This window comes from Mastacembelus armatus, chromosome 3, assembly GCF_900324485.2.
Source record: "Mastacembelus armatus chromosome 3, fMasArm1.2, whole genome shotgun sequence".
NCBI classification, from domain to species: domain Eukaryota; kingdom Metazoa; phylum Chordata; class Actinopteri; order Synbranchiformes; family Mastacembelidae; genus Mastacembelus; species Mastacembelus armatus.
The window spans coordinates 156,574-172,944 of record NC_046635.1 but is presented as its reverse complement, the minus strand read 5'-3'; the positions used below and the strand labels follow the sequence as shown (position 1 = coordinate 172,944).

Here is a 16,371-nt window from a genome sequence, read left to right as displayed (position 1 = left end):
TGTAGTCCAGTTTTGTTCTTGCAGAGAAGAGGACAGTGAGTGATGCGCTTACACTTCATACCCTTGTTTTTATGTGTGAGTACAGGCAGGGTAAGTGCCAGTTATTTCTGCATAAACAACCTGTGAGCCTGAAGCAGTAGCAAACCACACACACACACACACACACACACACACACACACACACACACACACAGCTTGGACAGCTCATTTGTTAAACTCAGGGGAATTATTCGATTTTGCCAGAGCTCTCCTCCATCTTTTCCTCCTACTTGACCTTTTCCTTGAGTTTTCCAATCAGCAGTCTCTTGTTCTTTGGTCTAATTTCTCAATTTTACACCTTTCTCTATTGATTTTAGCCCATCCCACTTGTGTCTTTTAAAATGAATCAAAACAGGAAAGAAATTGTCTTTGGATTACTGCTCCTCAGCCCTTTTAATCTATCACTAAGATGGTTCAAGCTTGTTTAGCTCTGATTGGGTTTGTGAGAAGGAAGTCAATGTGCCCACTCATTTATTGCACAATTTATTCTTGATTAAAATCTACTTAGTCTTTGTACTATGTGTCCCTTTTTCCTGAGGTAAGTGATTTTGTGACTGTTCAAATGCACTTCAGTACATTTGTCAGTATCACTGTCAGGGCCTGTCAGGCTGATGGCTGTAGCGGTTACTACACATAACGTTAACAGCTTATTATCTACGACAAAGCCATGAGATGATGTTTGTTTTTATGGCTTTTGGTGCATTTAAATATGGTATTAATGCAGAAATATTGTAGTGTGTATTGTGAACAGATAAAATGAAAATAATGCTCTTCCCTGCCAGAGCTCCACTTCTAAAAGCTACTGATTCGTTCAGTGACAACAGTGACCGAGGACTGTCAGATCACTGACACGTAGATTTGGTCATTTGTGTATCTTTGACTATCTCTTATTAAAACATGAGGTGTCAGACAACAACAAAGGGTCTACAGCCATGCTAGTGTCTCTGTGAGGATAATGGACGTGCTTTGAGATTATTCTAACATCTGCACACTAACATGCTCATAGTGAAAAAGCTGACATGCTGATGAATAGCAAGTATAATGTTTTAGTATTGTTAGTCTTAGTGAATTACACTAATGTTTTCTAATTAGCACTAAACACAATGTATTAAGGAGACTAACAAGAATGGCATTAAGTCTCCAGGGATTTGCTGATAAACCAAAATACTGGAAAAATATCTGGACAAATGTTGACCTGATGGTAGCTTTAGAGAAAAAGTTGGCAATCGCTAAAATCAGAGAGTCATCCTATGGGAACAATAAATGTCTGTGTTCCTGTAGAAAATTATAAAGATAAAAAGAGTAAAAATAAATAAATCCAAAGAGTTTTGCTACGTGGGTGATTTTTAAAACAGAGTAGAGCTGTACCTCGGAATAAATATCAGCCTCTTTGTTTTCACACTGATGGATGTTACGTTCCCTGTTGACTTTTGCTTAGGGAGAAAATGTCAACTGGCTGTGACTGGCAGTTCATCAAAAGCAGAATATTCTCTGCTATGTAAGTGGTTTGACTTGAGTGGTCTTTAATGGAGATGTACCAGCAGTATGAACCTTGCCTCTGTGATGATTTCATGATGCTGTTTATGATGCTACCAATCTTTTTTCTCTGTGTAGATTACATGCACAGTCTGCATAAAATCAACTAAATGGCTGCTTTATTTAATTAAAAAAACAAAGGCTGGGGTGCAGAGGTTTTTCTTACTCCAGAGTCCAAAATATTAAACAAAACAGTTTAAGTCACGTTGATATTTAAAAACAGCATAAACGGGTTGTGAATGTATTTTGATCCTGGCTTGCCTGCAAGACATTACAAGACATTGATCTTGATCACAATAAGATACTGAAGTATTTTTTTTTTTACAAGAAGCCATTTATGTATTCATATAGTGTAAAAACTGTGCAGAATAGGAAAATCTACCACAGTAAATATGAAGCCTTCAGTCTTTCACCAAAAGTCTTAAGACACTGTTTCTTTTTTCATTATTTAATAAAGGTCTTTGCTTTACCTTAAATAATAATCATTGTCTTACTGAAGACATGACAACTCCAAAAATGTCCTGAATGTTTTGTAGCGTGAAGATTTTGCAGCTTTCATTACTTGCAGTCATATTTTATTATGTGGAGAAAAAAATGAAATTCAGGTGGTGGTACACTTCTCACAAAGACATTCTTTGTTACAGGTTAAAAATTTAACAGAATTTCTTGGAGACACAATTTTGTGTACAGATTTAACAAATAAGTTCAAATTCATCTTTTAAATAATGTGCTATAGTTTTGGTAGGGCATACCCTCACTAGCTGTTTCTTCCTGGTTCCAGTCTTTAGGCAGAGCTAAGCTATGCTAATCACCTTTGTCAGACTGTCTGAAGAGGATTTTACCCTCACTGTTTTTTCTATGTCTAATTATTCCTTTACGGAGGTTCAGTGTTAAAAAAAAATGCACATGAAAAACGTTTAATTATATGTGTTATGCAAAACAAAGTGGATGAGGAATGAGGGCAGGGGGTTGTAAACATTGAAACACTGAGATCTGCATTACTCTTTAAAATATTCTGTCCCTGTTTTGGTGTTTGATCAAGCATGACTCAGCCCCATTTATTTCTGACAACTCTGGGAAATTTGAAATGACTGTTGTCCCAGAAGATCACCTTTACCCCATCATGCATCTCTTCTCAAAAGACACCAATGTGGTCCAGCATAATGGGTCTTAACAGTAAAGCTCTAATGGCCAGACTAATGCTGTATACAAAGCTATCCCTTGACGCTGAGTCTGTTTGTGAGTTTCCTGGACTGAATCTATGGTGTTTGAGTAGTTATGTTGTGGAGGGAGTCCAATTTGGTGACTTCAGTATTGCATTTCTGCTTTTTGACAATGATGTATAGCACTGCAAAACAGGGTTAAGTACTTTAGGTGTTGTATTCTCTCACAATGTGAGATTGTTATGCATCAAAAAATACAACAGGGAGGCATCTGATTGGTCCCCAATTTATTTTGCAGTCCAAACAATTTATATATATATATATTTTTAACCTCTTTCTGCTGCTCCCATCAGGAGTCGCCACAGCAGATCAATTGAACCGCATGATTGATTTGGCACTAGTTTTACTCCGGATGCCCTTCCTAATGCAACCCTCTCATTTACTCAGGCTCGGGGCCAACACTAAGACCGCATTGGCTTGTGCAACCTCAGCCGCCCCTGGTCTTCCCAAGGCCAGTTTGCACACTTGTCTTCTCTGCTGTGGATTACTATTTTTGGAAATAAATAATTTTAATTTCAGGTCGTTTTAAGATCATTTTTCAATGCAACACCATGAACAAAACTCTATTCACCTACACTGTATTATGTGTTGACAGAAAACAGGTACTCACAAGCCAGACAAATAAAACCAAAACCATGTTCATCATAAGCCAGCACAAAAAACAACAGAGAAAATATTTGTTCTTTTTTCAATTTTATATAACAAGCAGATCAGATCCCGTGGCAGGGTGAGCAGAGTGCACTCTGTTTATAGCAAGGTCTGTCCAGGATCAGGCAGCCTGAGAGCTGAGTTGGAGGGCTGAAGGGGGAACACGTCAATAATTGTAAAAGAGCACCTGGTCAGGATAATCTGATTTCTTTCTGAGAGTTTCCTCCATCTACGCTCCATGGGCTTCCCCTCCTTATTCATTCCATTATGAGAAACAGGAGACACAGAGGAACAACACAAACAAAGCCTGAATACTTACTGGAGCAAAGATCACAGCAACATACCATTTTAATGAAATACAGTTCAATAGCATTTGAAAGCAAGGGAGGCCTTTGACAGAAGACTTTGGGAGACCTGATAAGGCTGGGATTTGAGGCAGGAGTTAATTAATGAGTGTTAGAGATGACTGTTTGTGCTGAATCAAGGGTGAGTTATCAGTTGCCCTGCTACATGGGTCCCCAGGCAATTTGGGACAAATTGAGAGAGCAGAGCAATTCCCCAGGAGTCTGGCTTAATTTCTTCTGTCAGAGAGATTCCACTGAACCATGTTAACCCCCAGCACCATCAGGAAATTAAGGTGCAAAAGCAGGTTAAGGTTTCCATACAAAATGAAATGAAAGGTTGCCAGTAGTTTTCATCAGCATGCTCTTTGGAAATTCTTTAAAGAGAGAGTAATATTTCAAAAATGTAAATAAGCTGCTCTGTTCACATGGAGGGAAAGACAATTATTGGCAGGGGAGACATTATACAGCTTGAAGCAGGAGGTAGTTTGTCATTGAAAGTTCATCAACAAGGGAGTGGAAAAACGGGAGTGGAGTAAACAGAGACATTTAGCCTTATTCATGCAACACTTGTTCTCGCTTTAACACTTCAGTCCGCTTAGAAAGGCCTGTCCCCAATAACTAAAATATATTAACTTCAGTCTCAGGATTCAGGAAGCGACCCTCAAAGATACAAAGGTACACTCAGGGTGCTACTGTCATTTGAAGTGTTGTCCGGGTGTTTTCCAGGAGCAGTAGTTGACACCCTCCTGGTACCTGCCTACACCTATCCCCAGTGCACCCCAGCCCAGAGAAAGGACTTTGTAAGTTCTACGCCCTAAATGCCACCCAGTCGATGGTGTGAAAGAGATTTGGAGAGAACAGTCTGAACCAATCTGCATACATCTGAGTTTGTAAAGCATAAGTCACTTCATTTCTTTAGGCTTGAACATTTCATCTTTCTCTTCTTGCCCTGAAGACTCTTCAGAACCAGCAGGTCATGCAGCACATGTAGCTTGGATGGCTTTGGATCCTTATCTTTTGCTGTTTGTCTGGAGGCTGCTGGCAGGAAGGCAGGCAGTCTAGAGTGGGCATCAACAGTAGCATCATAGTTTTTGTTCAATCTTATACTGAAAGCTTATGAACAGCTCCACCTCTTGCCCCAGAAGCATCCCATGGCCTCTCTCAAACACACAGATGAAATCAGCATTAAACATAATATGGGGTTGGAGGGTTTATTTCAGGACTGTAGTATTTGACTACTTTGTTTAATTTAACAAAAATCCTCCAGTCACAGAAGGAATTATACAAATATTTACACTGGGTGAATAGTAATAACCATGAGAAGTAAACTGGCCTTTGTGTGTAAAACACATGCAGTGCTCCTTAAAAACTCTGGATAATCCCTGTTTATGGTTTCAGACTTGGACATGAAGCATTTATTTGTCCAACCTCTATCCGTTTGTGAGTACGCGATGCTGTCCCAGTCGGCCGTGAGGAAGGTTACACTCATGACTGTTTCTTTTCAGTAAAATTCCCAGCAAGCTCCTGCAGCCTAGTCCTGTCCTAGCATGAGCTCTAGTTTGCCTTCCTTTTGCCTCTCTGCTACTCAAGGATTATCATGTAATCCCTGATATTCATCAGCCAGGGAGGTCAAGGTTATCTTCTTACAATTCCTCAATCTTATATCCGTGTAGATAGACTGAATTGTTCTGATTTGTGGTGTTTAAGAGAGGTGCACAAACACTCCAACATATGAATGACAGCTAGATAATCTTCCTCTTCTAAACTCTGAGGTCTGCAGCATGCAGCTTTCATCTCATGGTGTTATTTTAAAGCATTTTACATACATGAGAAATGACCTGGGCAAACACTAAAATTAAAATGAAATAGAGCATTTTGTTGAGGGAAATTTATCTTTGCAAAAATATCTTTACATTGCAGAGTTAAAATTACCCTGGCTTGTTCTCTGACTTTGCATCTGCTGATAAGGGAAGACCTGAGAATAATGTTGACACATACATCACCCACAGTTATTACCGTTTGCCCAGGGCAATGAGCTTAATCAGCAGCAGTGAGGTGTTGTGTTTTTGCCCTGGGATTCGTCTCTTAGGCTACATACACGCTGCCTTATCTTTTCGATGAAGGTTTCCAGTCTCTTAAAGAAATGTCTGCAGACATTACTTAGTATTGAAAATGGCTGTGAAAATGTAATTTTTATGGTAATATTTTTTCATCTACATGTGCATCAACAGAGAAGCAAATGCAATGTCCTGGATTTGTGCATTATTCTTTATGGAAAGCAAATTTGGCCTATAAATAAATAATTATAGCAAATTATATTTCAGCATAATTTTTTAATGTGTTTAAATACTCACATATTTCACAATTTTCCCTCTAATCCTCTCAAATAGTTTGATTAAATAACTTTATTCAGGCCTGAAAAAGTCAAAGTACTGGTATTAATTGTACCATTTATTTTACAGAGGTGAGACCATTACAGTGTGGAGGTCACTTTCACACCAGCTGATGCTCTGGTTATTAGGTCTGAGCCAAAACAACCACCTGTTTCTTGTAAAGCAGCAATGCAAATCATGAATGACATAATTACCATAACAGTGTGTGTGTGTGTGTGTGTGTGTGTGTGTGTGTGTGTGTGTGAGTGTGAGTGTGCGTGTGTGAGTGTGTGTGTTGTTTATCTTCTGTCTCTTTTTATTAATCCCTCTGGGTTTGGATAACTGCCTGAACAAACTTTGTCAATCAGGCTTTAGCTGCATTTAAACAAAAGCTTTTCAGTAGAGTCCAGTTTATACAAAAAAGTCATGATTAAGTACATACCAGCAGCTCTACACTGTAAAAATGCGTTCACTAATCCATTTATTCATAATATTATGTACTGTTTGTGTCTACCTGCCCAGACACTACAGATGGAAAGTGCTATGTATGGTCCTTTTTGCACATTCAATATTTTTGACCCTGGTCCCTGAAAATATCTTTATTACAATGAAAAAGTGATTGTTAACTTAGTATATAGTTGATAGTTATTAGCCCATTAGTGTATATATGATTACAACTTAGCAAAACTCAAAATGTTAAGAGTTTTTATTAATTTGCTACAAATTCTCCAAACACAACTAAACATTTTTTGCCTTATAAATTGATGCAAATGATACAGACATAGATTTAGGAAAGATGATCATATCATCACATTAAACGAAGCCAGTGTTAACTATCAGTAAAGGAGAAATTCACAAGCTTTGCTCACGCAGCCATCCACCACCAACAATGTCACACTTCTACTGTTGCTCCTCAAGGACATTGATCATAATTTGCACAGGCACTAGACTCCATGGGCAGCGTTTTAATTAATAAGCTGTACATGTGCTTTCATGTATATTTTTAATTTTAAATAGTTTATGCAGATGATGACTTTAGCTGTTCTTTGTCTTTTGCCACATGGTTTAAGGATTAGGGATTATTGGCTGTATGAAGAAAGCCATTTAAAAAGCCTGCACATGTTAGCGTTTAGCTAAAGACAACTGTATACTGTCTTATTAAAGAAACAACCTAATAGTATCCTATCCTGTACCATGCTTGGTAATGTTACGTGCTATTAAAGATGTTTATTACCACAGAAAATGCTATTTAATGCCTGTTCCATGTCAACATCTGAAATTAGGTTTGTCTCCAAAGACTAATGACCATCACTTCTTGTAGTCTCTGAGGTGAGAAACAGTTAACTGTGCACATCTGTGATCTCTGATCTGTTGGGAGTGATAAATGAATGAAGCAGGCTGAAATTTATGTAATTCATTGCTGTTCTTAGTCACTCTGTTGCATTTGTGAATGATAACAAAAGTATATCAAATCATTGACCTTATCCTTTCAGTGCTGCAGCTGCAGTCCTAACTATAATGGTTAAACACAATACAGACCTGGATAATAGCAGAAAATGAGTGGATTAATTGGTGATTAGGTTAATCAGTTTAGAATATTAACTAATTTCAGGCCTGCACATGAATTTTGTTTAGGGCAGAGGTCTGGGAATTTAAATAATGTTATTTTCAGGTCAGAAAATATATTTAAGACTAAATTCAATTTAAGGCTTCAAGTCTTTACTGGAGCAAACTGACATAACCGCTTTTAAGCCTGTATCTGCTCAGCTGTAACAAAACGCTTTACTTTTACCGCTTGTTACACAACAGCACTTTACTTAGGTAAATCTGATTATTATGAGAGGAGCTGCCTCAGTGTTTTACAGTGTAGAAGATGAGGGAGGAGGAGGTGGAGGAGGAGGTGGAGGAGGAGGAGGACGGTCTTGCTGTCAAACACAGATGAAAATACAACAGCAGGAGCGCACCGGCGTTAGATAACCGCATTTATTTCCTCCTCTGGACCAATGGAAACGGAGCGACGAAGAAATCATAGGCTATTAATTTAATTCCCCCCAACTCTCCAAAGCTGCCGAGAGGCGACGTGCTGCGGACCGATGATGCTGCACAGACACAGCGACCCCGCAAACTTCAGACTGGATTTATAAACTGCAATAAGACTTTGCTGCCTGTCTCTGCCGGTTGGTGTCCAGATTAATAATTGGAGCAATTGGCTTGAGTCTTAATTAGTGAGAAGCAATAAACAGCAACAGCTGAAAAATGCAGAGGAGAAACAACAGAGATCTTTAGGAGGTGAAAGCCCACCTGCGCCTCAGAAGGTGAGTAGAACATTTACTCTACATTTACTAATGGCTTAGCCCACGTAAAGAACACACTGAACTACAGAGCAACTTTGACTTCATATTTGAATTTTTATTTTTACCTAACCAGGTAAATGGCACAAACTTCTTTTCTGGAGAAAGGGCTGCATAACAAGATTGTTCCAAGATTAAATCTAAACAGTATATGCTAAATAAATAGGCTAAGACAATTGACACAAGCTAAAAAACAGTATAATCTACATGGTAGTCAGTTAAGTTGCCATAAAAGAGTAAAAATGCAGTGTATTAATGCATGTTGCTATTTATGTCTCCAATAGGCTTTTGCAATAAAGACTTTCTTTTTATTGCCCATTGCTGATAGTCTTTGGCTCCCATCCTGACAAATAATATAGGCTTAACTTGATTTATATTGATGCACAGATCTTGGCTAAAGTGATTATGAAAATAAAACACAGCAGAATCTAAACAAGCATAACACAATTAGCTTCGTGTTTCATATTACCACACACTTCAAATGCGCTGGTCAGTTTGGTGATTTAATGAGTGCTTCATCTGAAGTGCACCTTCACTCCTGAGCAGCAAAGGTAGAGCACACGTACTGGAAAATGTATATGCAATGGTGCACAGGCTAAATTCAGATATATGTTAAGATAATATATCAATAATAATATTGTTTATAAGCAGCTGGTTTCAGGAGAGATAAGGTTATCAAAGTTAAGCCCAAAATAAACTACGCTACATGTGAAACATATGGCAAGTCTCTACATTTGTAAACATAATTAGTCTCTAATGGAACAACTAGATCATTTACAATGTTATAGATGCTTATTTCTAATTAGTGGTGGAGGGAAAACTGAGATCTTAAGTAACAACACCACACTGTATAAAAAATCAGAAATCCTGAATTTATAATTGTACTTGTCTTCAAAAGGAAAAATGTATTTAAAATGCCCAAAATAAAAGCACTTATACAGTATGAAGACCCATATCAAAATATTATATTATTAATTTTATATTACTTATTAAAACAGCAATGATTAGTCAATTAAGTGCTAAGTCTGCTTTTAATACTTTCTGAATCTTAGGGACAAAACCTGAATTTATAAAAATTAAGTATTTATTGCAGTATAATAACTGATGCATTAATAAAGTAAAAGTGCTTTGTACAGTGTAGTTCTTAAATAGCACCTTTGTAGATGTTGTGTTTTATAACATCTTAACCTGATATAACAGCCATCACATAAATGTACACTATTAGCCTCTGAAATGTAATTGCTGTATGAAGTAGCATGAAATAAAAATAACCAATTAAGGTTGGCCTACCTGAAATTTATACTTTATACACAGCTTACCTAAGCAGGTGAGGTTTGACTGGTTCTTTCCCACCATGGGACAGCCAGCATTGCTCCAGGAAGCTTTCACAGATGGACCCTGTTGGAGAAATTAAAAAAAATATTTATTCATCATTTTCAAAGTGACATAATTTTACATTTGAATTACAGGAATGTGTGCTCATCGGTGAGCAAATCATTCAGTGTAGTTAGTTACACATTAGGAAGGGTTGGTAAACAAAACATGGCTTTGCAGTGAAATAAAACACGACTTTCATCATTTTCTGCAGAAATTATAATTAAAGTTACAATGCTATGGCCTGACTGTGCACGATGGTGCTTGCCAACTATTTCATTCCAATGGGTTCTTTCAGGAAAAATTAAAAATAACATACAAGCAGTGCGATAGAGGGCCGGAACATGTGCTAAAATCAAATTTGTTGCAGATCAGATTAAAAGGTTGTATCACTAAACTCAGAAATAAGCATCTTGTGGGTATAATGGAGAGTTGAAACAGTTTTGTAGGTTCTGCTGCCTGCTGGGTCCCAGACATTTTAACCTCTCCGGGTCATTCACACCATAATGTTTCATTAGAGCCAGTGAGCGTTTTTGAGCTCCCACAGTTTCACCAGAATCACATGAGTCAAAGCATGATTTGGTGTGAGGAGTCAGGAGTACCAGGTCTAAAACTGGAGCACACAATTTTTCCTTGTGTACTTTCTTTTTTATTGATACACAACATAAATTCACACATAAAGCAGTCAACTCATTAAACAGAGGGACAGAGCAGATATAATCAAGTGTTACTGTATGTATCAGTTGTCTTGTTGCAGAGTTGATCCACTGGTCAAACACAGGACTGCAACAATCCTCTGCCCATTTTCTCAAAACCTCTATTATAATAAATAGATATAAAACTGTTTAGGCTCTAGCAGATCTCTGTGACCCTAAAACAGGAATTGGCTGGTATAGATATTTGTATTGTATTTGTATTGTTTGTATTTCAACAAAGGCCAACATGATAATTCTTTTCTAGAGATTTCATCCAATATCAATTTAAGAATCTCCCAAGTACAATCGGCAACATCTGGAAATAAGTCCCATATATTAATGGAGATTTTACATATTATGCTGTTCACCTCATTTTTAACTGTGATTAGACTGAGGTGTGCTTATTTTAGCCTTCAATGCTTACAAATGTTGAAACATAAGCCCAATTACATTTTTTAGGAAATTTGAAATGATTTTGTTACAGGTTTTAAATGAAATGAAATGAACTATTAATTATACAAACTGTTTAGTAGTGGGTCCAGGACAGAGCCTTGTGGCACTCCTCAGGAAACATGGTTTCATAGACTGTCTCTTAATTGTACTTCCCAGACAATAAAAAAGTCACAAGGATTTGATATTGAAACACTGCTTTTGTTTTGTCATTGTAGTTCTTTGACTTCTCTGTGGATTCTTTAACTGGATTCTTGAATACCTTTTCCATCAATACCATCAAATATTCTGCAGCCAGAATGCCCATCATTAGCCAAGCCAACCACGACTTTAGCACCTACTCCATCAGTAGTGACGACAGCAGCCTTGACCGCTTCTTCACTGAGATCCCGGAGACTGAGACTATCAAGGGCGTGTACTTTCAGCGCGCCCAGCTGCTTCGTGACCCAAAGGCCTCGTATGTGGTCGATCACGCCCTGCAGGTTCTCATCAACGTTGGGGGTAACCGTTATACCTTCCCCTGGAGCACCTTGGAGCAGTTTCCTCAGAGTCGACTGGGACGGCTTCGCTTCTGCACAACTCCTGAGGAAATCGCACGACTATGCGACGACTATGATGAAACCTGCCAGGAGTACTTCTTTGATCGAAACCCAACAGCCTTCAGAGTCATCCTAAATTTTTTGGCTGCAGGAAAACTACGTCTGCTTCGAGAACTGTGTGCCGTGTCGCTACATGACGAGCTCGATTACTGGGGTGTGGACCCAGGTCACATGGAGCGCTGTTGCCGACGGCGCATGATCACCCGTGTGGAAGAGGTGGCTGAGAAAGAGCGTAAGGAGGAGGAGTGGAGGCAGAAGAGGGTGTTGCTGAAGAAAAGCAGCACAGATGCTGAAAAGGGTTACCGCAGACTGATCGGGATGCTGCGGGAAGTGGTTGAAAACCCTCATTCAGGGTTGGCTGGGAAAATGTTTGCTTGTCTCTCTGTCATCATGGTGCTGGTGACTGTTGTCAGCCTGTGCATCAGTACCATGCCAGAACTCAGAAAAGAAGAGACCAAGGTGAGTGTGAAGCCTAGGAAACTCTGACACCCACACTGTCCTGGTTAGAGGTGCAAGGAAAATTCATATTTGCACCCTTTTCGTAATGTGTTCCAGAGTTTACATAATAACAACAATAACTTTACCTGTATAGCAGCTTTTAAAAGCAGGTCACAAAATGCTTTACAACCAATTCACTAATCATTGGTGGTCTAAAACATATTTAACAGGCTAGGAACTTTTAAACATAAAATGTATAATACATACAATAAAAAGACATAAAAAGGCAGCGTACATATGGTGCAACAGTAAAAAAAAGACAGATCTATGAGGAATGAAAGTTCTGTGTTGGCTGGATGTGTAAAAATGCAACTTCATAACGTTTTCACTCTATCAACTTTGAAAGGCAGTAATATGACAATGTTGTATTTACAGAGTGTAAATGGAAAATAAATAAATAAGCAATAATCATCAATGCACATTTAAACATGCATTAATGGAAAAGTCACAATCTCAGATAAGAAAAGAGCATTCAAATATGATGTAATCAAAATAATTAAACTGATGTGAAACCATTATCACAATAAAAAACTATATACAAATGTTAAATCAAGTTAAAGGCTTATTTGTAGAATGGCGTGAGTAGCTGCAATTGCTTTACCAACGTGACAGTTAAATAATAAATTTGTGCTGGTACTCCAGTCTCAGCTCACACATGTTGACAGGCTGTGGAACTGGTTATATAACTAATTGTCAGGGTGAAGAGTATACTGGACTGATCTGGTTATGTTCGTAAGCCAGAGACGGATCGATTCCTCCCTCCACATGCTGTTTGCACATTCAGTCGGACTAATCAAGAGAAAATCCAACTGTGTTCAGCTCAGAAGCACAAAAATATATTTTATATTTTATGTACAAGCAATCGAAAACAAGAGGACTGAACAATCTGAATCTCAGAGGGAAAAGTAAAGTGATTAACTCTATGTATTAAACTATCAACATGAAGACAAGTTCAGTTTAAGTCTCTTTCATCTCCTAAATATGATTTCTATCACAAATATTCCACTTATTTTCCAGACTTGCATTTCCTCAGTGTGCAGGCTTCTAGATTAAAAGTATTGACTTTCACACTTTATAAAACCTGCCTTTCAGTGCTTTCTTGTCAGGAAACATAAAAAAGCCCATGTGCAGTCAAAAACCAATGTTATACAAGTTTTTTCCACTCTAGTGTTGGTGACAATCATTCTCAGTTGAAGGTCTTTCTTTTTCATCAGTCACTCAGCTTTCAAAGTCAGACTGAAATGGAAATTGATTTTTTTTTCTACATTATGACTGATTCTCCATATTCGAACAAACACATTCTCAATTTGCAGCTCTAAAGAGATGTTGTATTATCTTGTGCATTTAAACCAAAATCAATTTAAATGGTGGGCAGTTTTACTAAAAATATACTTTTTTCATGTCCCAGTAAAATGATGAAATGAAAACCTGGGAAGGTGTGACAGTAAACACAATGTAATGTTGGGAGTAAATGGCTTGTTTATAGAGACCAAACCAAAGTTATTTCTATGGTGCAGCATCATTGGCAACAACACTATGTAATGCATTTCCTTTTATATTAATGCATTTCCAGTTATATGAAATGTTGGCTGTACTGAGTTTAATAAAACCAAATTATGTTATTATCATAAGCAGGTTATAGGACATGATGCATTAAAGGAAAAACCACAAAAGAGAAGTACTTCTTAAATCTGTAATCCAGTGCTTTAGTACTGTACTAAAATAAAGATGGACTTGCAGATTTTACAAGAATTGTTAAAACTGATACATCAAAAGTATCTTGTTGCTTAAATTTAACATTGCCATTTTAACTTTGTACTAAGACAATAGATGTGCTACGAAGACTCAACCCTATAACTCATCCTGATTTAATCCCATTTAGTACTTACTGCAATTTTTTTTTACAAAATGCAGCAATGGTGGAGATATTCTGACTTTTAAATCTTTCTATGGGTCATGATCCCAAAATACTCAGTCCTGCAATTCCCATAATGCAACTCAATAACGTGTTTTATTAGACACCCCATTCTGGTAAAAATCACCTAAAAATCAATACTCCGCTGCCCCTCTTTAACTTTAAAACCCATTCTCATTAATTGTTCTTGCCCTGCCTATGATTGCAGTTTAGCACCTCTACTGTGTTTTTGGATGCCAGTTTTTGAATTTACTTGACTCTGTTCTTGTTTTTCAGTTTATATTATTCTACAAACCTTTTAACAGGGTATTACCACAAAAGAGTGTGTACGCTCATACAAGCAACTCTATAAATAAAGGTCAAATAAATAAAGTGCCCACATCAGACACCATGTTTCCAGCTTTATAATGCAGGAGATTTTAATTCATTTAGGGAGACCAGTCCAGTGCACTTACCTTGTGAAAAAGAGGACATCTGGACCAAAATGCATTTATACAGCACGTAGTAACCGTGAACTGTTGTAGCACCTTTTATTACAATTACATTTATAGATGACTAACATTTACAGATGAATTCCTATTATAAATGGTTTTTTGATTATAGTACCTGTCCTCCAAGATGACTTATTAGAAAGAGAGAAACTAGTTACCCCATGTTAACTGTAGGCTTTGGTGGCTTGGAGAGGTCCCTCCATTGAATTTAAGATCCAAACAGACAAAAGTGGTGGAAGAGGATTTTCCAAAACCAGGCAACTCAACAGTTGTTAATTGCTCATAGTTTACCTGAGTTCACCTTTGTGTGTCTGTGTCTGCAGGGCGAGTGCTCCCAGAAGTGTCACAGCATGTTTGTGGTGGAGTCCATCTGTGTGGCTTGGTTTACCTTGGAGTTTGCGCTGCGATTCTTCAATGCTCAGAGTAAACTAGCCTTTGTTCGTGGGCCCCTCAACATCATCGATGCCATCGCCATCCTGCCTTACTACGTGTCCCTGGTAGTCGATGTCAGAGATGAGTCACAGGATGAAGTCATAATGGGTACCGGTAGAGGCTATCTGGACAAACTGAGTCTGATCCTGCGTCTGCTGCGGGCCCTTCGGATCCTGTATGTGATGAGGCTGGCTCGCCACTCTCTGGGGCTGCAGACTTTAGGACTGACTATGCAGCGTAGCATCAGGGAGTTCGGCCTGCTGCTGCTGTTCGTCTGCGTGGCTGTGACCCTCTTCTCACCTCTGGTCCATCTAGCGGAGAGCGAACTTGCACCGTTTGCCGCCACGCATCCGCATCACAGCTTCAGCAGCATCCCGGCCTCTTACTGGTGGGCCATTATCTCCATGACCACAGTGGGCTATGGTGACATGGTGCCACGCAGCATCCCTGGACAGATAGTGGCACTGACCAGCATCCTTAGTGGCATCCTCATTATGGCATTTCCTGCCACCTCCATCTTCCACACGTTCTCCCGCTCCTATCAGGAGCTTAAACAGGAGTATGAACAGCTGTGGAAGGAGGAGAGAAGTGAAGAAATTGCTGCTGAGTCAGAGAAAAGTTGGTCCAAGGTCGATTTGTCACCAGATGAGCTAATGCCTGTGTCCAAGGAGAATAATGACAGACTGACATCCAGTCAGCATCATCAGTGCACACTTCCATCTACAGCTTTCTGATGGCCCAGAGGAGACAGCCATGTTGATTCAAGAATTGTAAAACATGATAACACTTGACTCCATCCTATATAAGTACATTTACACTGCAAAGGACTGTTACATCAGTACTCTTTACAGTTTTGTCTATTCAGGATTCATACGTTAATACATTAGCCGTTAACAAGCTCTGGTCTATATCAGCTTATGTTAAATTCTTATTCCATTCTGAAAGAAAAAGCTTGTTAGCTTAGCTTTTTAAGGTTAGCACTACATAAAACGGAAAGGAAACAACACAGTAAAAAAATTTCGACTGGTACTGACTAGTACAAGCTCAGATGAAACAACAGAGTTCAGTTTATCAGGTTCATAACTTTAATGTCGGCGAATCGAAAATTTGGACCACCATCAAGGAGGCTGATGAAAACCAAGAGACAATAACTTCAGTGTACACACACACACACAACAAACATGGTGATGAAACCTTCACTGTGACAGATTAAACAGCACAAGCACCTTTCATCTATCAGCAAGTAGATTTCTCAGTAGTAACAAACAGCTGCTTGGAATTTAAAGACGTATGTTGTGGAAAATGATCAGTAGCAGTGTTTAAGTTGTGTATTTAATGGGCTAAAACGTGCAAAGTAACGAGTTTAGTCCTTTAATGTGCAGAGTGAGTTCATCCTCCAGCTGA

The 16,371-nt window shown here is 38.5% G+C and overlaps 1 protein-coding gene across 1 annotated transcript; it reads left to right on the top strand.

Moving 5' to 3' along the window:
- The first annotated feature begins 11,331 nt into the window (after positions 1-11,331).
- On the top strand, positions 11,332-15,701 carry LOC113138095 (potassium voltage-gated channel subfamily G member 4-like). The gene is made up of 2 exons (XM_026320242.1): positions 11,332-12,090; positions 14,859-15,701. The coding sequence occupies exons 1-2, from the start codon at positions 11,332-11,334 to the stop codon at positions 15,699-15,701; spliced, it is 1,602 nt and encodes a 533-aa protein (XP_026176027.1).
- The last annotated feature ends 670 nt before the right edge of the window (positions 15,702-16,371 follow it).

What these genes read in the sequence shown, in the direction of transcription:
- LOC113138095 (XM_026320242.1), top strand. Translation starts at nt 11,332, where the DNA reads ATGCCCATCATTAGCCAAGCCAACCACGACTTTAGCACCTACTCCATC. An exon ending in TCAGAAAAGAAGAGACCAAG is followed by an intron (nt 12,091 to 14,858) that starts GTGAGTGTGAAG and finishes CTGTGTCTGCAG; the next exon opens with GGCGAGTGCTCCCAGAAGTG.